Source organism: Syngnathus acus, chromosome 14 (assembly GCF_901709675.1).
Source record: "Syngnathus acus chromosome 14, fSynAcu1.2, whole genome shotgun sequence".
NCBI classification, from domain to species: domain Eukaryota; kingdom Metazoa; phylum Chordata; class Actinopteri; order Syngnathiformes; family Syngnathidae; genus Syngnathus; species Syngnathus acus.
In genome coordinates, this window is record NC_051099.1 from 2,359,781 (window position 1) to 2,375,976 (window position 16,196).

Genomic DNA, 16,196 nt, shown 5'->3' on the forward strand with positions numbered 1-16,196 from the left:
TTGGCCTTTTGCATCCAAAAACGTCAAGCATATGGAATCCATTTTGAATCCTTACAGAGGTACATGTGTACAAAAAAACATTTATCCTGGTGGGAGGTTGCCATGTTGTCTTTTTATCCCTGCAGATCAGTAGTAGGCATGTGCAATTCAAATCCAAGTTTCAGCCAAGATCCACCAACAGCATCTGGCCTCTATCGTCACCCCCACCATCAGCAGCAGCAGGAGAAGCTGAGAGGGTCGGCCGTGACATTTCGGGTCATCCCATGGGTCAGGCGAGGCCAAGCCCACTTCAAACAGGGATGACACCAGTTGAGAACTCAAGTGACTCCTCAGATCACGATGACGTCTGGGACTTCTCATCCTCCAGCAGTGTTCCTTCCCCAGAGATCTTCAGGAATGACAGTGATAGTAAGTCCAAAGTCTACCTAGTGACTAACAAAAACGTTGCTTTCATTCATTTCATCACCCCGCTGGCCTGCAGCTAGTACCTTTGATTTCTCCGGGGAAGCCGACCCGCTGGACACGCAGCGGGACATGCAGCAGCCTTGCTCCTCCACCTTGCTGAGCAGCAGCCACGCCGAGAACATCGGCAGACACCAGCCTCCCAATGTCTCCACCATCCTCGGTGACTATGTGCCATTTCACAGTTAAACACGTTCCCTGGGATTTTTTTAGCATGTCACGTTTACACTGTTGCCAAATTCCCAATCTGGATAGAATCTAGTTTAAACTCTTCTGACTTTTGCACATTGTCGTCATAGTAACGGAACTAAAGTCAGTCAAAAATGCTGTCATTGTGAGTGACGTCTGTATCACTTCAGTCAACTGCTCTGCAGACAAACCCTTGGAGGGGACATCCTTGAAAGTAAGCGGCTCAGGCCAACGTGACTTACTCAAACATGACGATCCCCCCCCCCCCCCATTGAAAACAGTTCCAAGGTGTCTTATTTCCCATGTCTGTAGTCTGCCGTCGCCAAGAGGCCCATATCCTACAGGAAGGCACAACTCTTCAAAACCCCTCTGGTTCCCTCAAGGCCGCGCGAGAAGCCGAATTTCTCTCCACCCATGTTTTTCCAGTACTCCGACAGAGAGGAGTTCTTTCGGCAAGTCCGCGAACGTGCCGACCGACTCAAAGGTTTTTGCCTATCTTTACGACCCTCTGTCCCGTGATGCAAAATATCTCGTTGCACTCTTTTGGAGCAGCCCATTTTAAAAGAGGTGACCTGCAACAGGTGGGAATTTCAATTCACCTCGAGGTGAAATTAATTGTTATATAGATTATTTTCAGTTAATACCTCTTTTTAGGTTTATGCTGCTTAATGGCCACTAGATGTCAGACATGCAACTATCTAACAAGCGAGTTTTTTTGTCGCTGTTCCATATGTGCCATGTATTTAAATAAATATATGTAATTTTGTTGTTTTATTTACTCCTGGACAGGGGCTCCGTCCAAAGCAATGCAAGTTACCTCGATTCCAAGAAAATAAGTTTGTACGTGTTCTTTTCATTCGTTGACTCCAAAGTTGCTCTTTGATGGAGTTCTGTTAATAAAAGCCACCTAAAAAAAATTTTATGACACATTTACGTTCCTCACGAATCCCGACTAAACATCAACACTGGGGGCACCCGTTGACCATGTGGTACACGCTCCAAAAATATCTAACCAATCAGATAATTCCTTCACCTACTCGACCAATCAGAAAAAAAGAAGCGGCAGAACGGTTGCCAAGCGGCTCCCGTGACTAATGCCTGTCATATGACTACGACACCCATGGAGGCAGTTAGAAGGAATAAGACTCGCTCGTGGATTTGAGAAGAAAAAACTGGGAAAAGGGACTTTGTGCTTTTTCCCCCCTTCCCTTTTTAGAACAAAATGCCACCGACTCTCTTTCAGAAACTTTTCAACAAGAAGAGCGCATCTTCCCCGCAGAGATGCAACAAAGAGGAGCCAGCTTTCAGGTAGCTCATGTGGATCTCTGCGTGCGTTCCGAGTAAAGTAATGGCGTTTATTACCTCGATAACTGTGTCGAGAGTCGATTTACTCTTTGTGGTATTCATTTTAGACCGCGTGGGTTTGGATTAACGTCAGTTAAGTGTTCTGGCAAGTGGACAACGTGTTTAGCCTGTTTGTCTGGGGGGGGGGGGGGGGGGGGGGGCTAGCTGTTAGCTGGGCTAACTCCGAAGCTAGCGTCTTTATCGCCATTCAAGTCTCACGTCAAATACTTGACGTAAGACGTGAACTGTGTCGCTTTAGCCTCAAAACAGCCTTCACTTGAGTGTGTGCGTGTGGCGCGTGGCCTCTTTTGTTGTCGTTTCACGCGGTGCGTGACGATATAAACTCCAATGGGTTCGAAGTGCATCTCGCGCCGCCGACTTGGGTGTCGACGTGCGGAACGTGCCATGCGCGACTGGATGGCAGTCTGGTTCGAGTGACGTCATTACGTGGCAATGGACGGCTCCACCGCTTGTTAATGCGGGGTTATGGATTAAGCCAAGCGTGTGACGTCACATTATTTACATGCGTCTGCTTGTCACGACAGTCGTTGAAGTGTTTTCGTGTAAGCTTGTGCACACACTTGGAGTTGGTTTAGCTGCTGCATCATGAAAGACATAAAGTCGCCGTTATTACCACTGCAAAGCGCAAACCCTGCGGAATACCAGCCAGGACGGTGCTTTGGCCGACCCCCTGAGTCGCTCTCTCGTTTCCCTGGCTGAGGCTCATCACCCCAGATGTCATACTGTACATGTCATAAATCACATAAGAAACAGGGGTCATGTGATCGACATGACATTGCTTCTTGCACACATTAAAAACTGCATCCGATTTATTTATTTATAGTGTCTATTTTTTTTCCTGTGAGAGTTGGTAGGCAAGAAGTCTGGTTCAGGAACGGGCTTGCATAACTCAGCGTGTCATGTGAGGCTCCTATCAATCACAGGCGTGTCAACTGTGCGTGTGTGTGTCAGTCACACAAGTCACAACAAATACGGCATACATGTTTGTGTGTGACTATAGAGGCTGTCAACTTAGTGTCAAGTTGCTTTCAGGGTTATTTCAAGTGGGCGTTTTGTGGGTTCTCGGAAGTGCAGGTTCACGTTCAAGCTGAATAAAATTGACCAAGGTTTATTGAGGATCAATGCCAAAGTTTTGCCATTCGTTACAGATTTACTGCCAACGACAATGTAGTCCCAATAAATGCTCACGTGATTGCAGAAATACAGATATGCTTAATAGCAAAATGTCTTTCCGCAAAGGCCAAGTCAGCAGATATGCAGGTAATCAGTCAGGTGCTTTGCTTTCTGCCTCGAGGCAAGTCAGGATAATAGGGGAGAGTTCAACTCTGTCAGGGCGGGTGGGGCATTCATTCGCTAGTCCGCCATGGCCCATGCAAACTTTAATGTTAAATGCCACATTTGATTCTCAAAACGGGCAGATGGGCCAGGTTCGTAGATGAGGCTGAGATGTGTCAGGAAGAATGTTGCGGGAGGTATTTATGTAACCGCCCGGTCGGGCAAGTGTGGCAGGGTGGCAGTGGCGGCGGCGTTCTTGTCAAGGCTCTTTGAGGTCAGTTAGCAGGCCGGCCGGCGCTGACGTCAGAGCAGTTGAGGGAAGCAGCCGAGCATGCCTGCAGTTTCCCGGTCCATGGATGTTGCAATGAGGCGGGCATGCTGGTATCATCTCTGTTGAATACGTTCCAGGCAAGAGCTGGCTTTTATTCCACTTGTGCTTGACAGACCGAAGCAACAATTGTGGAATGACCTCAGAAGCCACCTCAGCCAAACTACTGTACCTTTAACACCGTTTAAAAAAAAAACAAAAAGCCCGTTTTGATGGGCAGCGCGAAAGGGGCTGTAAACAAGGGGAGGCAGTCAGCAGGACGTCGTTAGCCCGCCGCTTCATTCTTGCCACTCGCGCCGCAATCACCTGACACGTCTCATGTTGTGTGAATCCAGTCAGCCGTTATTCTTAGAGGCTGAGCGAGCGCAGAGAGGCGGCTGCCGAGCGGGCCGGAGCGCCCGCTGGAAACACTGGCACCGTCGAAACCATGCCCAGGTAGGAGCTGCTAAATATGACCATCAGCTGGGTTTTCATTTTACCGTCAGTTGATTTTTTTCATAACTCGAGGGTGGGCGGGGTCATCAGGGGTTCCGTAAAACAACTACAACGCAGTTAATCCGCGGTTGTCCGAGTCAAGACAGGTTCTTTTTTTTTTGGAACCGGCGGCTCAAGCATGTGATTCTCATGTGGCGCTTTTATGAATGACTCGTCGTTCCGTGATAGTCACAAGCTCTCGCTTCCTCACTTTCACACACCGCCAGTGCTGCTTTTTGGGTACTTTTTTTGACCCCGGTCTGGTTACTTTGCCTTGGGCTAGCCTCAGAATCAATTGTCCATTTTCTTCCCCCCCCAACATTCCGATTTCCCCCTCAACTTGTGCAGGTGAGGCCGGGCGAAAATCGTTTATAAATGACAAGATCAAATCGATTGATTACCCAGCCCTACTTTACTTCTATATTCATGGATTTTTCCTTTTCTTTTTTTTTTTTTTATTCATGACTGTTGTTTACAGTTAGTGACAGAATGTCTTTGTGTCTTCCTTTGGCTCTGTCCTCTTCAGAACAAAGGCGGCAGTCAACTCGCCGTCACCGCATTGTGCAGAGAATCGCCCTGAATCTGTAAACAACGCTTGGCAGGAGTTTAGCAGGAAATCTTAACCACCCCTGCCAGAAACATAAAAGTCGCCATGCTAGCGTGGCGTGCCACTTTACGCCCCATGTGTAATCTTACACATGAGAGCTGGATGGCGACCCGCGGGAGGCCCGTATCGTGCAATTTGAGCTCATTATGTAGGCCAGGTCGGTATTATGTCACACACTTAGCGCTATTAGATCAGGAGGCGAAATCTAAATCCCCGTTTCCCACAAACACACGGAGAATGCTGTAGTGACGTTTTTTGGCCCTTTAGCTTTGCACCTAATTGAGGACTCACCGCCAACATGTCCCCGCGGCGGTTTAATCTTTCCCGAGTGCGAGCGCAACGTGTTAATGCGGCAGCGCAGCTACTCGGCAAGCCGCCGAGGTAAGAGCTTTGGCCGAGGCGCCTCGTCACATGACTGCAGGGGTGGGGGTCGAGGGTTTGAGTCGACTGGCGAGTGGAAGCAAAGGTGAATCAGGAGCACGTGATTGGCTTTTGGAGAGAATCGGCGGCGCTCATCTTATGACTTCCTCGTCAGGACAAATGACTTTGCTTTCACAAGCTGGTGTCAAGGTTGCGTCACATGACCTGCCCTTTCTCAAGTCTTGTCTGTTTGCAGTAGCAGCAATTTGTTTGAAAGCCTGACCTGGCGCTTCAGTCGCAACGATCATTTAGTTAGTAGGTCAGGTATATTTGAGTTTCCTCGGGGAAAAAAAGCTTTGTGTGACTTGTGAACTGTTTGATTTGGGCTGGTGCTAACTCCAATCATCAATCACAACTTTCTTTAAGGTTTATTTCTTAGTAAATCCACAACACATAGTTTCATCATGCAGATAAAGCACGCACGGCCCATCCGTCTCAAGCGTGGTGGTTGCCTGGCAACAGCCCCGGCCGGACTGGGGAAAACCAGCTCCCATTTTCACGTCTGAACTGATCCATTGAGTTCAGGTCAGGACGTCGTGTTCTTGGCGTGACTCTGTGACGACAAGCTGAGACAGGCCTTAGTGTTGTTAACGTCGCTTCTGTAAATCAAAATGGCTATGAGGTTCTTTTTGAAAGTCATTTCAGGCGTACTTAACGACCATTCTTTTTCTGTCTGCGTAGCTGGACGATCCCCCAGCTGGAGCCAAGTCACATCCGGCTCATCGTGTACCAGGACTGCGAGAGGCGTGGCCGCAACGTGCTCTTTGATTCCAACGCCAAAAAGAGGGGCACGGATGACGCCCACCTTCCCGTGAGTCACGTGGTTGTGGCAGAGAGTTGATGATGATGGGTGAGGGAGGGAGGGAGGGAGAGGAGGAGGCGGAGGCAGTAGCGGCGCTGATTGTTGTTGTGCTGCATTTCTCGCTAGCTCACGAGTTCCCGCAAGAGTCATATGACTGGGAGTCACATGCTGCTGGCCCGTGTACACAAATCACACACGCACGCACGTACGCACACAAGCGCACATTCCTCCCCGAGTTAAGAAGCACATGACACAGGCTGCTTTCAGATAGGCTGCCTCCACGCCTCTGTGACCTTTTGACATCATGATTTCAAGTTGCTCTGCACCAGTAACTGCAGCAAGCTACAGCGTCAAGACACACGGATCTTTTTTTTTTTTTTTACTACTTGGCGACATGGCTTCAAAATTTCTATTGCAATATTTCGAGCAACTGTCACTATATGAATTTAAAAAAAAAAAAATCCTATCGCCTCAGGGCACGGAGGGCCAGGTGAAGATCTTCAACAAATATTGCCGGCTTCGACCCACGGGGGGCAGCAGCAGCTCCCTGGACAGCTCCTCCTCGTCCTCCTGCGCGTCCGAGACGTCCAGGGAAACCAAAGAGCAGGGGCTCCGCTTCCAGGTAGCGCCCATGAAAAAAAAAAAAAAACGTCCCCCTGCAGTCGTTTGAACCGGCGTACATCGACAGGGTTCGAGGTGTTCGTCCGACGTGGTCATGCTGGGGGAGATGATGTTTGGATCGGTGGCCATGAGCTACAAAGGCTCCACACTGAAAATCCACCAGATCAGGTAAAAAAAAAAAGCAAAGTCTGCATTTTGATGCGACGATGTACCTAAATCGTCTGTGTCACGTCAGGTCGCCACCACAGCTAATGCTGAGTAAGGTGTTCACAGCCAGGACGGGAGGCAGCGTGTACGGCAGCCTCAACACGTAAGTGTGCACACACTCGCACACACATCTTTTTGTAATTATTATCAAAATGATCTGCCCCCCTCCCCCCCCAGGTTACAGGACAGTCTCGAGTTCATTACGCAGGACAGCAGCAACACCCTCCGGCCTGATCAAAACGCCGCGCCAAATAATCTCCTGGGAAACATAGGTAACCATAGCAAGCAAACACCAACAGCCACCATGAGGTGTGTTCATCCTTGAGAAAGTGTGTGTTTTGTGCCAGGTCTTTTTCTTCTTCATACAATTCAGCGCCACGGCCTGTTTTCACTTTGCAACATGACAACAATTTGGTTGTGGTGTCTATCAAGAGCAGAGCCACAAAAAAGAGTCGAGCCCGAGGAGGCAAATTTGGGCCAAAGCAGCCATTTTGCCAGCACTTTTTCCTCGTAGCACTTTTCCCAAAACTCTAGCTGGACCTGTTTTATTTTCTGAGCGTTAACGATGGAATCAACAACAAAAAGTGCTGGCAAATTCTTGTGCGCCATCTCGCTTTCTTTTTCACGGAAAGTAGCAGTCGCTTTCCTCTGCTCCAGGTCTTCGTCACGTTTTGTTGTTCGTGCCCGACTAAAAAGGTCCGCTACCAAGACAGGAGGGCGCCAACTTTCCTCCCCATTCATTCACTAACAACCATTTTTTTCTCTTTTATTTTTGTCCGTCTGCCTCCCTCCCTCCCTCCTGTCATTCTCGCTACCCCCACTCTCTTTCTTTCTCTCTTTTTCTATCTCGTGTCCATGTCTGTGCTGCGCAGGATTTTCTCAGCTCTGCAGCCCTCGACGGGCCTTCTCTGAGCAAGGTCCGCTGCGTCTCATCAAAAGTGCATCTTTCTTTTCAGGTTGGCGCTTACAAAGCAAAAAAAAGAAAGGAAAAAAAAAAAAAAAAGAGAACAAAGCCAATCCGTCTTTGCAACCTGCATGTTTTTGCTGCCGCTTCTGGTTGTGTTTGGACACTTGACGACGGCATGTGGCCATTTCTGGGGGACGTGTTTCAATTAAAAATGTAAAACTAAATAAATAATTGGTTTTCTAGTGAGTTTTGTTACGCGTTTTAAGCTTCAAATTGGCTCATTTTGTATTTCTCCCATAATGGCAAAAGCCTGCGTGTGTTTCCTTGCCAACGGGTGCACGCGGGCGGGTGGGCGGGCGTTCTTTGCAGTTTGAACTAACTCGCTCGCTTGTACTAACCAAATGATTGCCTGATTTTTTATTTTTTTTGTGTGTGGTCAAATCATTGATTTTGTGTTCACTCGCATTGGAATGCATCCACCGAGCAATGCTTTGTGTCCGTGCACATTAACACACACACACACACACACACACACACACACACACACACACACACACACACACACACACACACACACACACACACACGTCTATTGCATATGCCAAACAACCTGTTCTTCACTACAGGCTGCTGGTTTTTAATATTTTCTCACCACAGTCGTAGAAGCACGAAGTCGCCATTTTCCGTCTTTTTTTTTTTCCGCATCATCAGTCCCCTTTCCGGATTCGACCAGACAAGAAGTGCACTTTTCGTATTTTTCTCCTTCTTCTTTGCATGCGGTGGGTGTGCATGATGCGCTGTCGTGGATGTGATGACACAAAGGCACCGATTGCACAAGGCTGGGTTTACACAAAGTCAAGTTGCTTCACTCAGTTGGACAAGAGCACCGTTTAAATCCAGCCTTAGACAGAAAATGACCAGAAAATCTCCACTTGTTTTGTATCGTAATAAGCACCTCTTTTAATTTCCTGCTCATTTGCTGTCTGTATGACTTTTCTCATAGTTGACGTCACCCTCAAATCATCCTCTCCTCTCTCGCCAGGTCACAGTCACCCCATGGATATGCCGGGCCGAGGGTTGTACGACGAGCGGGACAGCGGCATCGCCCGCTCAGGTAGGCCCGGAGGTCAACAACAGTTACGCAAGCAAGGCTATGTTTGGACCTGTCGTGTGTAAGCTGTTAAATTGCTTTACCGTCCGTAAAGCTTTTTATTTCTATTGCACACTATGCGAAGATCTTACACACTGGCTCGACCGGTACGGGTGGCAATGATGCTTTCCGCACAAAGCCTAGTCATGCACTGGATTTAAATTTAGTGGCACTGAAAAGCCGCTCCTCATAAATGAGCTTCTAATTCAGGCCTCACCTCACGCATATGCGTGTGTGTACGCATGCCTGACGTCCGCTGCACAGTTGAGTCTATTTGCCGGATCCCCTCAGCGATGCGGGAATCCTACACGGCCTCATGTGACGGGCTCATGTTCAGCGTCTGCCGTTTGCGCCGCCAATCCAGCCTGTCTGTCAATAGGACGTGACTCTATGAGGGGAACGCGAACCCACGTCTCCGTGAAATCGAGCTTCGAAAATGTGAAGAGGGGATTTAAAACACTTGTGTATCGAGGAACGAAGGGGTTGGGCAAACTATGGCTTGTGGGCCACGTACGGAGCAGTGAGCATCTCCTTCGGTCCATTGATTTACAAAAATATGTTCAGGATTATTTTATGTATTTTCTTAGATTAGACATTTTTTTCATCGAATAATAATACATGATGAAAAAAAAAAACATTTCAAATGAGAATAAATGATTAGAACCCATGTTTGACAAGTATTTGTGTTTTTCTTCCTCCAGCATCGCTGAGCAGCCTCCTGATCACACCCTTCCCGTCGCCGGGCTCGTCTCTGACCAGCAGCTGTGCGTCCAGCTACCAGCGACGGTGGCGGCGCAGCCAGACCACCAGCCTGGAGAACGGTGTCTTCCCGCGCTGGTGAGTGAGTGAGCGTCACCGGCCCAGAAAAGCGGACGAGTTGGAAATCGTTGTGACGCGATTGAACCATTGCGCAATGCAAGATTTCCAGACTGTATCATGTTCCCCATCAGGTCGGTGGAGGAGAGCTTCAACATGTCGGACGAGAGCGGCGGGCAGAGCTTGGGCTCGGCGCGCAAGAAGAAGATCGCCATCGGCGTCATTTTCACGCTGTCGCCTAACACTGAGGAGAACAGCCGCTTCCAGGACTTCTTCTTCTCGCACTTTCCGCTCTTTGAGAGCCACATGAACAAGCTCAAGAGCGCCATTGAACAGGTGAACCTTTTGGACCTAATGTCGTGTTCAGTGCCATCGAAATAAATCAGCAAAATGTCATATCGACTGACGTCGGGCCGTAACTCACACATTTTGTTGACTTGGCAACGTTGCACTTTCACTCAGCATCATGGTCACATCACATTCCTCGCTCCCCGCCATCCTGTAAATTCCAAAGTGTCATGTTTCTAAAAATTGTGTGTGTGTTATGTCACCCTCCCCCAAGGCCATGAAGATGAGCCGGCGGTCAGCTGAACCCAGCCAGAGGGCCTTGGCCTACAGCCGCATGGTAGATGGGCTCAACGAATTCAGGTAAGTCATACAGTTGGTCAACCTGACCCACAAAATGAAAGCCCAATATTTCAACACAATGGGTCAATTTGACCAACAGTAAAATAGGTGGTTTAAGTCAGGCCAAATCTGATAAATCCGTTGACTTGGCATGCACACAAGGTCCACACACACACACCCGTCATATGCCCGATGGCAGACGGCCCACATGTGTGGCAACCCTATCTGGTGGACCCCCCCCCAGCCCGACCTAGTAATAGTAGAGCCTGGGTACAAACAAAATACCTGCACAATCTCACCTTCAGACTCGGGCTAAATTTAAGCATGCTGGCCCTTTGCCTTTTTAAATGCTTGACATTGACCTGATGGAACATTACAAAACTGCACCACATGCCTCAAGCCTCGCATGCCCACGCTACCGTGACGTGGGTACACACGCACGCTGACAAAGATAAACTGCACACTTGGCCAAAGCATACTGTGAAAGGCCTAGTGAGCTTCTCTTGCTGGCTTGCTTGAGCGCCTCGTTGTCACAGCGTAGAAACAATTTGGTGGGATACACAGCAGCGCTCAGGTCCCTGTTTCCATTGCTCGGGCCTGCGGAGATTCCCACCAAGCCTGGCGTCCGGCCGAGACGTGGCCACCCCGCCACTGGAAACTTCTTGCAGCAGGGCGGGTGGGGGTCTCCACAGCGTGGTTTTGTTCTCAGACAATAAGAGGTCTGTTCTCCCCCCCCCCCCCTCTCTCTCTCTCTCTGTCTCCCCCTGCAGGATGACCATATGCGACCTGTACAGCATGCCCCGCGTGGTGGAGCCGGTCTGGCTGACCATGATGTCGGGCGTGTCGGAGAAGAACCACCTGTGCAGCCTCTTCATGCGAGAGTTCTCACTGCTGATGGAGCAGGCCTCCAAGAACCAGTTGAGTGACGCGGCGGATTCCGACCGACCGGTTTGACGCTCGCCCCAGTTCGCCGCCACTCACAAATTGCTTATTGTCGCGTCGACAAAAGACGCTGCTGCTCGTGCATGCGTGAATCCGTTGCAAAGGCCTTCTATTGACCGCAAGCCAACATCCTCAGCACGCGACGCACAAGTGCAACACATTTCTAATGTTCCTTTAGAATGTTGATGTTATTATTTATTCCATATTTGAAATTCCATTAGATTCCTAGTTTTTTAATCTTACCCCCCTTTTTTAACCTGTCAAAAGATGATTATTTTACATCTTAACACCAGGGAAACGAGTATATTAAAAAAACATTCAAATTTTTTTTTTCTCATCCTCAACCGTAATCAAGTTATACAACGATATTATCGTTTGCGTTGTTGACTTGTGCGGCACGTGACCGGCTGACCACCATGTCAAAGTGGAGTCATGGGACACGAAGGGAAGTAGATGCTTGTTTAGAAATGAGAAGTGAATCATGCCGCAAGAATGCGAGTGAGTGTGTGAGTTGTGAGTGTGAAATGGTGTCTATGCGCGTGTGTTTATTCACTGTTTGCTTTGTCTGTCTTGTGACGTCGGCAGGTTCCTCCCGGCGCTTCTGACGGCCGTCCTGACCAACCACTTGGCCTGGGTGCCCACGGTCATGCCCAACGGCCAGCCGCCCATCAAGATCTTTCTGGAGAAGCACTCCTCGCCCTACGTGGACATGCTGGCCAAGACGCACCCTTACAACCCGCTGTGGGCACAGCTCGGTGAGGGACTGTTTGTAATGAGGCAAAAAAAGACTAGAATGTCAGTCCAAAGTGATAAGTCGGAGTTATTTTTAGTTTAGAAAATAATTCCTCACAAAAACAGATGGCATAGTTTGATTCATTTAAGCTCTACAAGTTGTATGTGCTCAAGTTGGTTCATGGGGACACCAAGTGGTCAGAGCCAAGAACTGCAATGCACTCAGGCAAACGGTCACACCCACACTGTGTTTGGTGCCAAGTTGTGAAGTGGGACGGGAAAAAGGAAGCAAAAACGTGTCACTAAGGCCACATTGCATGTTCGCAGGTGACTTGTACGGCGCCATCGGCTCTCCCGTGCGCCTGGCCCGCACGGTGGCGGTGGGCCGCCGTCAAGACCTGGTTCAGCGCCTCCTCTACGTGCTGACGTACTTCATCCGCTGCTCGGAACTGCTGGAGACACACATGCTGGACGGCGTGGAGGACGAGGCCATCGTCATGCCCGGTTCGCTCATCACCACCTCGCTGCGCAAGGGGGAGGTGGAAGAGTCGGACTACGTGCTGGTGACCGTGCACAAGCCCGCCGGCGACTACTTGGCGGAGAAGGAGGACGAGAGCGAGGGTGACGGCGCGGACGGGGGCCAAGCGTTCCGGATTCTCCGGGATGACGCTTGCCGGACTTCGGAGGAACCCGAGGGGCCCCGCAGGGAGTCTGGCAGCCCGTTGAGCGGCGAGGTCCGGCGGGAGACGGTGCTGCCCGTGGGCTCGTGCTCCCCGAGGGAACGGGGAGCGGATGAGGGGTTGGCGAGGGACCCTGTCGGAGCGCCCCTGCTGGGCTTCCCCCCGGAGAAAAAGCCTCCGGATAAGAATTCCCCCCCTGAATCCACCATGTCGGGTCCCTTGTCGCTCATTGTGACGGAGGAGCCGGCCGCCAAAGTCACCTTCCTCATCGGGGACTCCATGTCGCCCGAGTCGGACACCGAGAGCAGGCGGAGGAAGGTGGAGGAGGACATGAAGAAGCACAGAAAGCTCCACCATCTTGCGCCGCCGCCGCCACAGGACGCCCCGTCTTTGCAGCGGGTGTCCAGCAAACTCCCTCAGTGGAACCCCGACACTCCGGATTACAGCCAATTCGACGAGTACTTCTGCTCGGAGAACCCGGTGGAGACGAGGACGATAGACGACGTAGCCAAACGGGAAGAGGCCAACGGCACCCTGGCCGCTCTTTACAAAGACCTTCTGGACCCCTCGGGGCCCGAACACCCCGCCCACAGCGGCGTGGACAACGCGAGCGACTCGTCGGACATGCAGAGGAGGTGCAGGTGCGCCTCGACGGACTCGTGCGACAAGGGACTCGTCTTGTCCGTGCCCGTCCTCCATCGGGACGGAGGCCACGGCGGTCAGGACCAAAAGTGCAAGGCGGCGCCCCTCAACGACTGGGAGATTCCGCGCAACGAGAGCTCGGACAGCGCGCTGGGAGACAGCGAGAGCGAGGAGACTGAGGACTGGCAGGAGGAGGTGATGGTGCCCTTCCCAGGGTGAGTCTGCCTGTTTGAATGCATTTTCACAATGCAAATAGTAAACCTTTCAAATAATGACCATATGCGTTTGTAATTCTTTTACACCGGCAGCTCCAAACTGGTGGAGAACTACTCCAAGCCGACCATCGCCAACTTTGGCCGCTCCTTGTTTGGGGGCTACTGCCCCACCTACGTGCCAGACTTTGTACTGCACGGGATGCCCAGCGACGACAAGCTACGGCAGAGCCTCATGGCTGAACTCACGCATGCCGTCCAGGTAAGATACATTTTCAAACCGGGGTCCACACTTTGAATTTCTATAGTATTTCAAGGTCCACATGGTACTCGGAAGGGTTCTTTAAGTCCCCCAAAGTGTGAAAACCCCTCGTGGGAGACGATGATATCCGTCGTTGTCGTCCGCAGCACCCGGTGCTGGACGAGCCCATCGCCGAAGCCGTGTGCATCGTGGCCGACACGGACAAGTGGACGGTTCAGGTGGCCAGCAGCCAGAGAAGAGCCACCGATGTGGGCAAGCTGGGCAAAGAGGTGCTGGTGTCCAGCTTGGTGTCGGCGCTGCTGCACTCCACGCAGCAACTCTACAAGTTCAACATGTCCCCCAACTTTGTATGCATATTTGCACAATACCACCTCGTCAAGCGAGGTTTTTGACAGCCCATATTTGACTGATCTCTATCGTCCTCAGTGCATCATGCACCTGGAGGACCGACTGCAGGAGATCTACTTCAAGAGCAAGATGCTGGCCGAGTACCTGAAGGGTCAGAAGAGAGTCCATGTCAAAGAACTGGGCATGGTCTTAGGGTGAGCACCCAGTTTTATTCTTATATTCTGTACGGTGGGGGAACAAAGTACACTCCAAATGAACTTAAGGAAGGAAAGACCGGAGAATTATGTTATGTATGTCATTTGTTTTTTTTTTCAGAATCGAATCGAGCGACCTCCCGCTTCTGGCTGCCGTGGCCAGCACGCACTCTCCCTACGTGGCCCAGATCTTGCTGTGAGGACGAGGGAACGCGTCCTGGCTTCCTTTTCCTTCTTCTGTAGACCTCAGACTGTTGCTGCTGACAGGTGCAGTACCCCATCACACCACAGGAGGGTGCTGGTGGGCAAGAAAGAAAGAGTCATGTTTGAATTGTTTTTTTTTTCCCCCTTCGGACTCCAAGCCAAAGACTTTACAAGTTCAGGAGTGTTAGGACCTCACTGAAAAGAAGCTAAATAATGCACCACCAGAGTGAAGTCAGAGTCGTATGAGAGATAAAACGTATATTTTGGTGAGATGTATATTTTCAGGGGGAAAATTTGTAATCTTACAGAAATATTAACCTGATGATTGTAAAGACTTCTTTGTTCTCAAATAAGCGACTAAGCGGTTCTCGAACACACTATTAGATTCAGACTTTATTCTGGTCATGTCATTATATTAAAAACTTCTTTTCATTGTGGGCTTTACCAATCCTTGGTACTTGATTAACTTTTAATTCAAAGAAAGACGCTTTGAGGTCATTTTCTATTCGATTTTGTGCTTTTTCTGTACAATCTCCGACAAGCCAGCTGCGGTGAAAAAAGTATTTTAGAAAAAAGGATGCCGATTGATTTTTTTCCAGCTTTTTTACAAGCCAAATTGTACCCTTTCCCTCCCGTTCTTACTCAAATATACCATGACAAACCGGTTCCGGAAATTTCCAAACTACCTCAGATGTTCTTATGCATCGCTCACAAAACTACCCTGAGGTCATATATTAAAAATAGATCCATTACTTTTTAAAATCATTTAAATTTTTCCCTGTTGTTGAATTGTTGCTGTCTATTTTACAACCAAAACACAAAATGCTGCATATGTTCACACTTTTCTACCTTGTTTACGGTGAGGCATAACCATGGAGGGTTCTTCTTTTTCTTTTTTTTTTTTTCAACAGTGCTTTCATTCTTTTTGTCTTAATGGGGAAATGATGATGTCATTGCAGGCTTCCAAACAGCCGCTAATGTTGATTAGCACTTGTTTGTGTTAAAGGCATCCTTTGTATATGACTAAGTTATTTTTGTGGACTGTACAATTCATTTCCATGTATTTATACCTTTTCAACAATTGTCTCCTCAGAAATATATCTTTTTCCCAATTTTATGGGAATGTTGTGCAATAAAGATGAAGACATTTGGACATAAAAGAGTCTCCTATTTTTTCATATTTTTGCAATTTTATTACATCACTAATTATATTGTTAAAAGCTTAGAAAATGTATAGTACCAATACAAATTTACAAAATTTTGAATTATTTTAGTGGTCAATTTAATTATGAATTATATTTAATTATTAAATAATTACTGTACCATTTCAGTCGGTGGTGGTTTGATTATTTCCACCACGTAAAGCTTAAACCAACATTGGATGCCGCCCCACACTTTCCACCCCACAACGGGAGAAAAAGTCGAGCAAAACGATCGCGCTTGCCCCAGTTATGCAATAAGGCGAGCGCAGAAAGGGAGTGTCCAAGTGACTCAAAATCACGCTCCGTTTATTGTCATGACACTATTACATAATACGATGCGTTGACCTGTGAATAATTGATAAAATTTCAAACATAAAATCCTCCTATTTAAGAACGTCCTGACTTTTATTTAGGTAGGCAGGTTTCACTACACTTTTCACAGCTTCTGAAAGTGTCAGCAGTCAGTGATGCCTTCATGAACAACGTAAAAGTGCTGGGCAGTTTACTTTACAAGTAGAATGCGGTCAG

General features: G+C 49.0%; 1 protein-coding gene across 3 annotated transcripts; it reads left to right on the forward strand.

The window, feature by feature from the left end:
• The first annotated feature begins 1,742 nt into the window (after positions 1 to 1,742).
• Positions 1,743 to 15,626, forward strand: fnip1 (folliculin interacting protein 1). 3 transcript variants are annotated; one of them, XM_037268849.1, is made up of 18 exons: positions 1,743 to 1,959; positions 5,802 to 5,931; positions 6,398 to 6,544; positions 6,611 to 6,711; positions 6,779 to 6,853; positions 6,928 to 7,022; positions 7,623 to 7,706; positions 8,700 to 8,771; positions 9,509 to 9,644; positions 9,758 to 9,959; positions 10,186 to 10,271; positions 11,021 to 11,167; positions 11,778 to 11,947; positions 12,252 to 13,461; positions 13,555 to 13,720; positions 13,867 to 14,067; positions 14,147 to 14,262; positions 14,384 to 15,626. In XM_037268849.1, the coding sequence occupies exons 1-18, from the start codon at positions 1,874 to 1,876 to the stop codon at positions 14,460 to 14,462; spliced, it is 3,303 nt and encodes a 1,100-aa protein (XP_037124744.1). In that variant the 5' UTR covers positions 1,743 to 1,873; the 3' UTR covers positions 14,463 to 15,626. The 3 variants fall into 3 exon arrangements, with proteins under 3 accessions (XP_037124744.1, XP_037124747.1, XP_037124746.1); XM_037268851.1 differs by lacking the exon at positions 1,743 to 1,959 and adding an exon at positions 3,765 to 4,054; XM_037268852.1 differs by lacking the exon at positions 7,623 to 7,706.
• Positions 15,627 to 16,196: the final 570 nt, after the last annotated feature.

Coding starts and splice junctions, on each gene's coding strand:
- fnip1 (XM_037268849.1), top strand. CDS start 1,874: ATGCCACCGACTCTCTTTCAGAAACTTTTCAACAAGAAGAGCGCATCT. Junction 11,168..11,777: donor GAGCAGGCCTCCAAGAACCA/GTTGAGTGACGC, acceptor TGACGTCGGCAG/GTTCCTCCCGGCGCTTCTGA. Junction 14,263..14,383: donor GAACTGGGCATGGTCTTAGG/GTGAGCACCCAG, acceptor TTTTTTTTTCAG/AATCGAATCGAGCGACCTCC.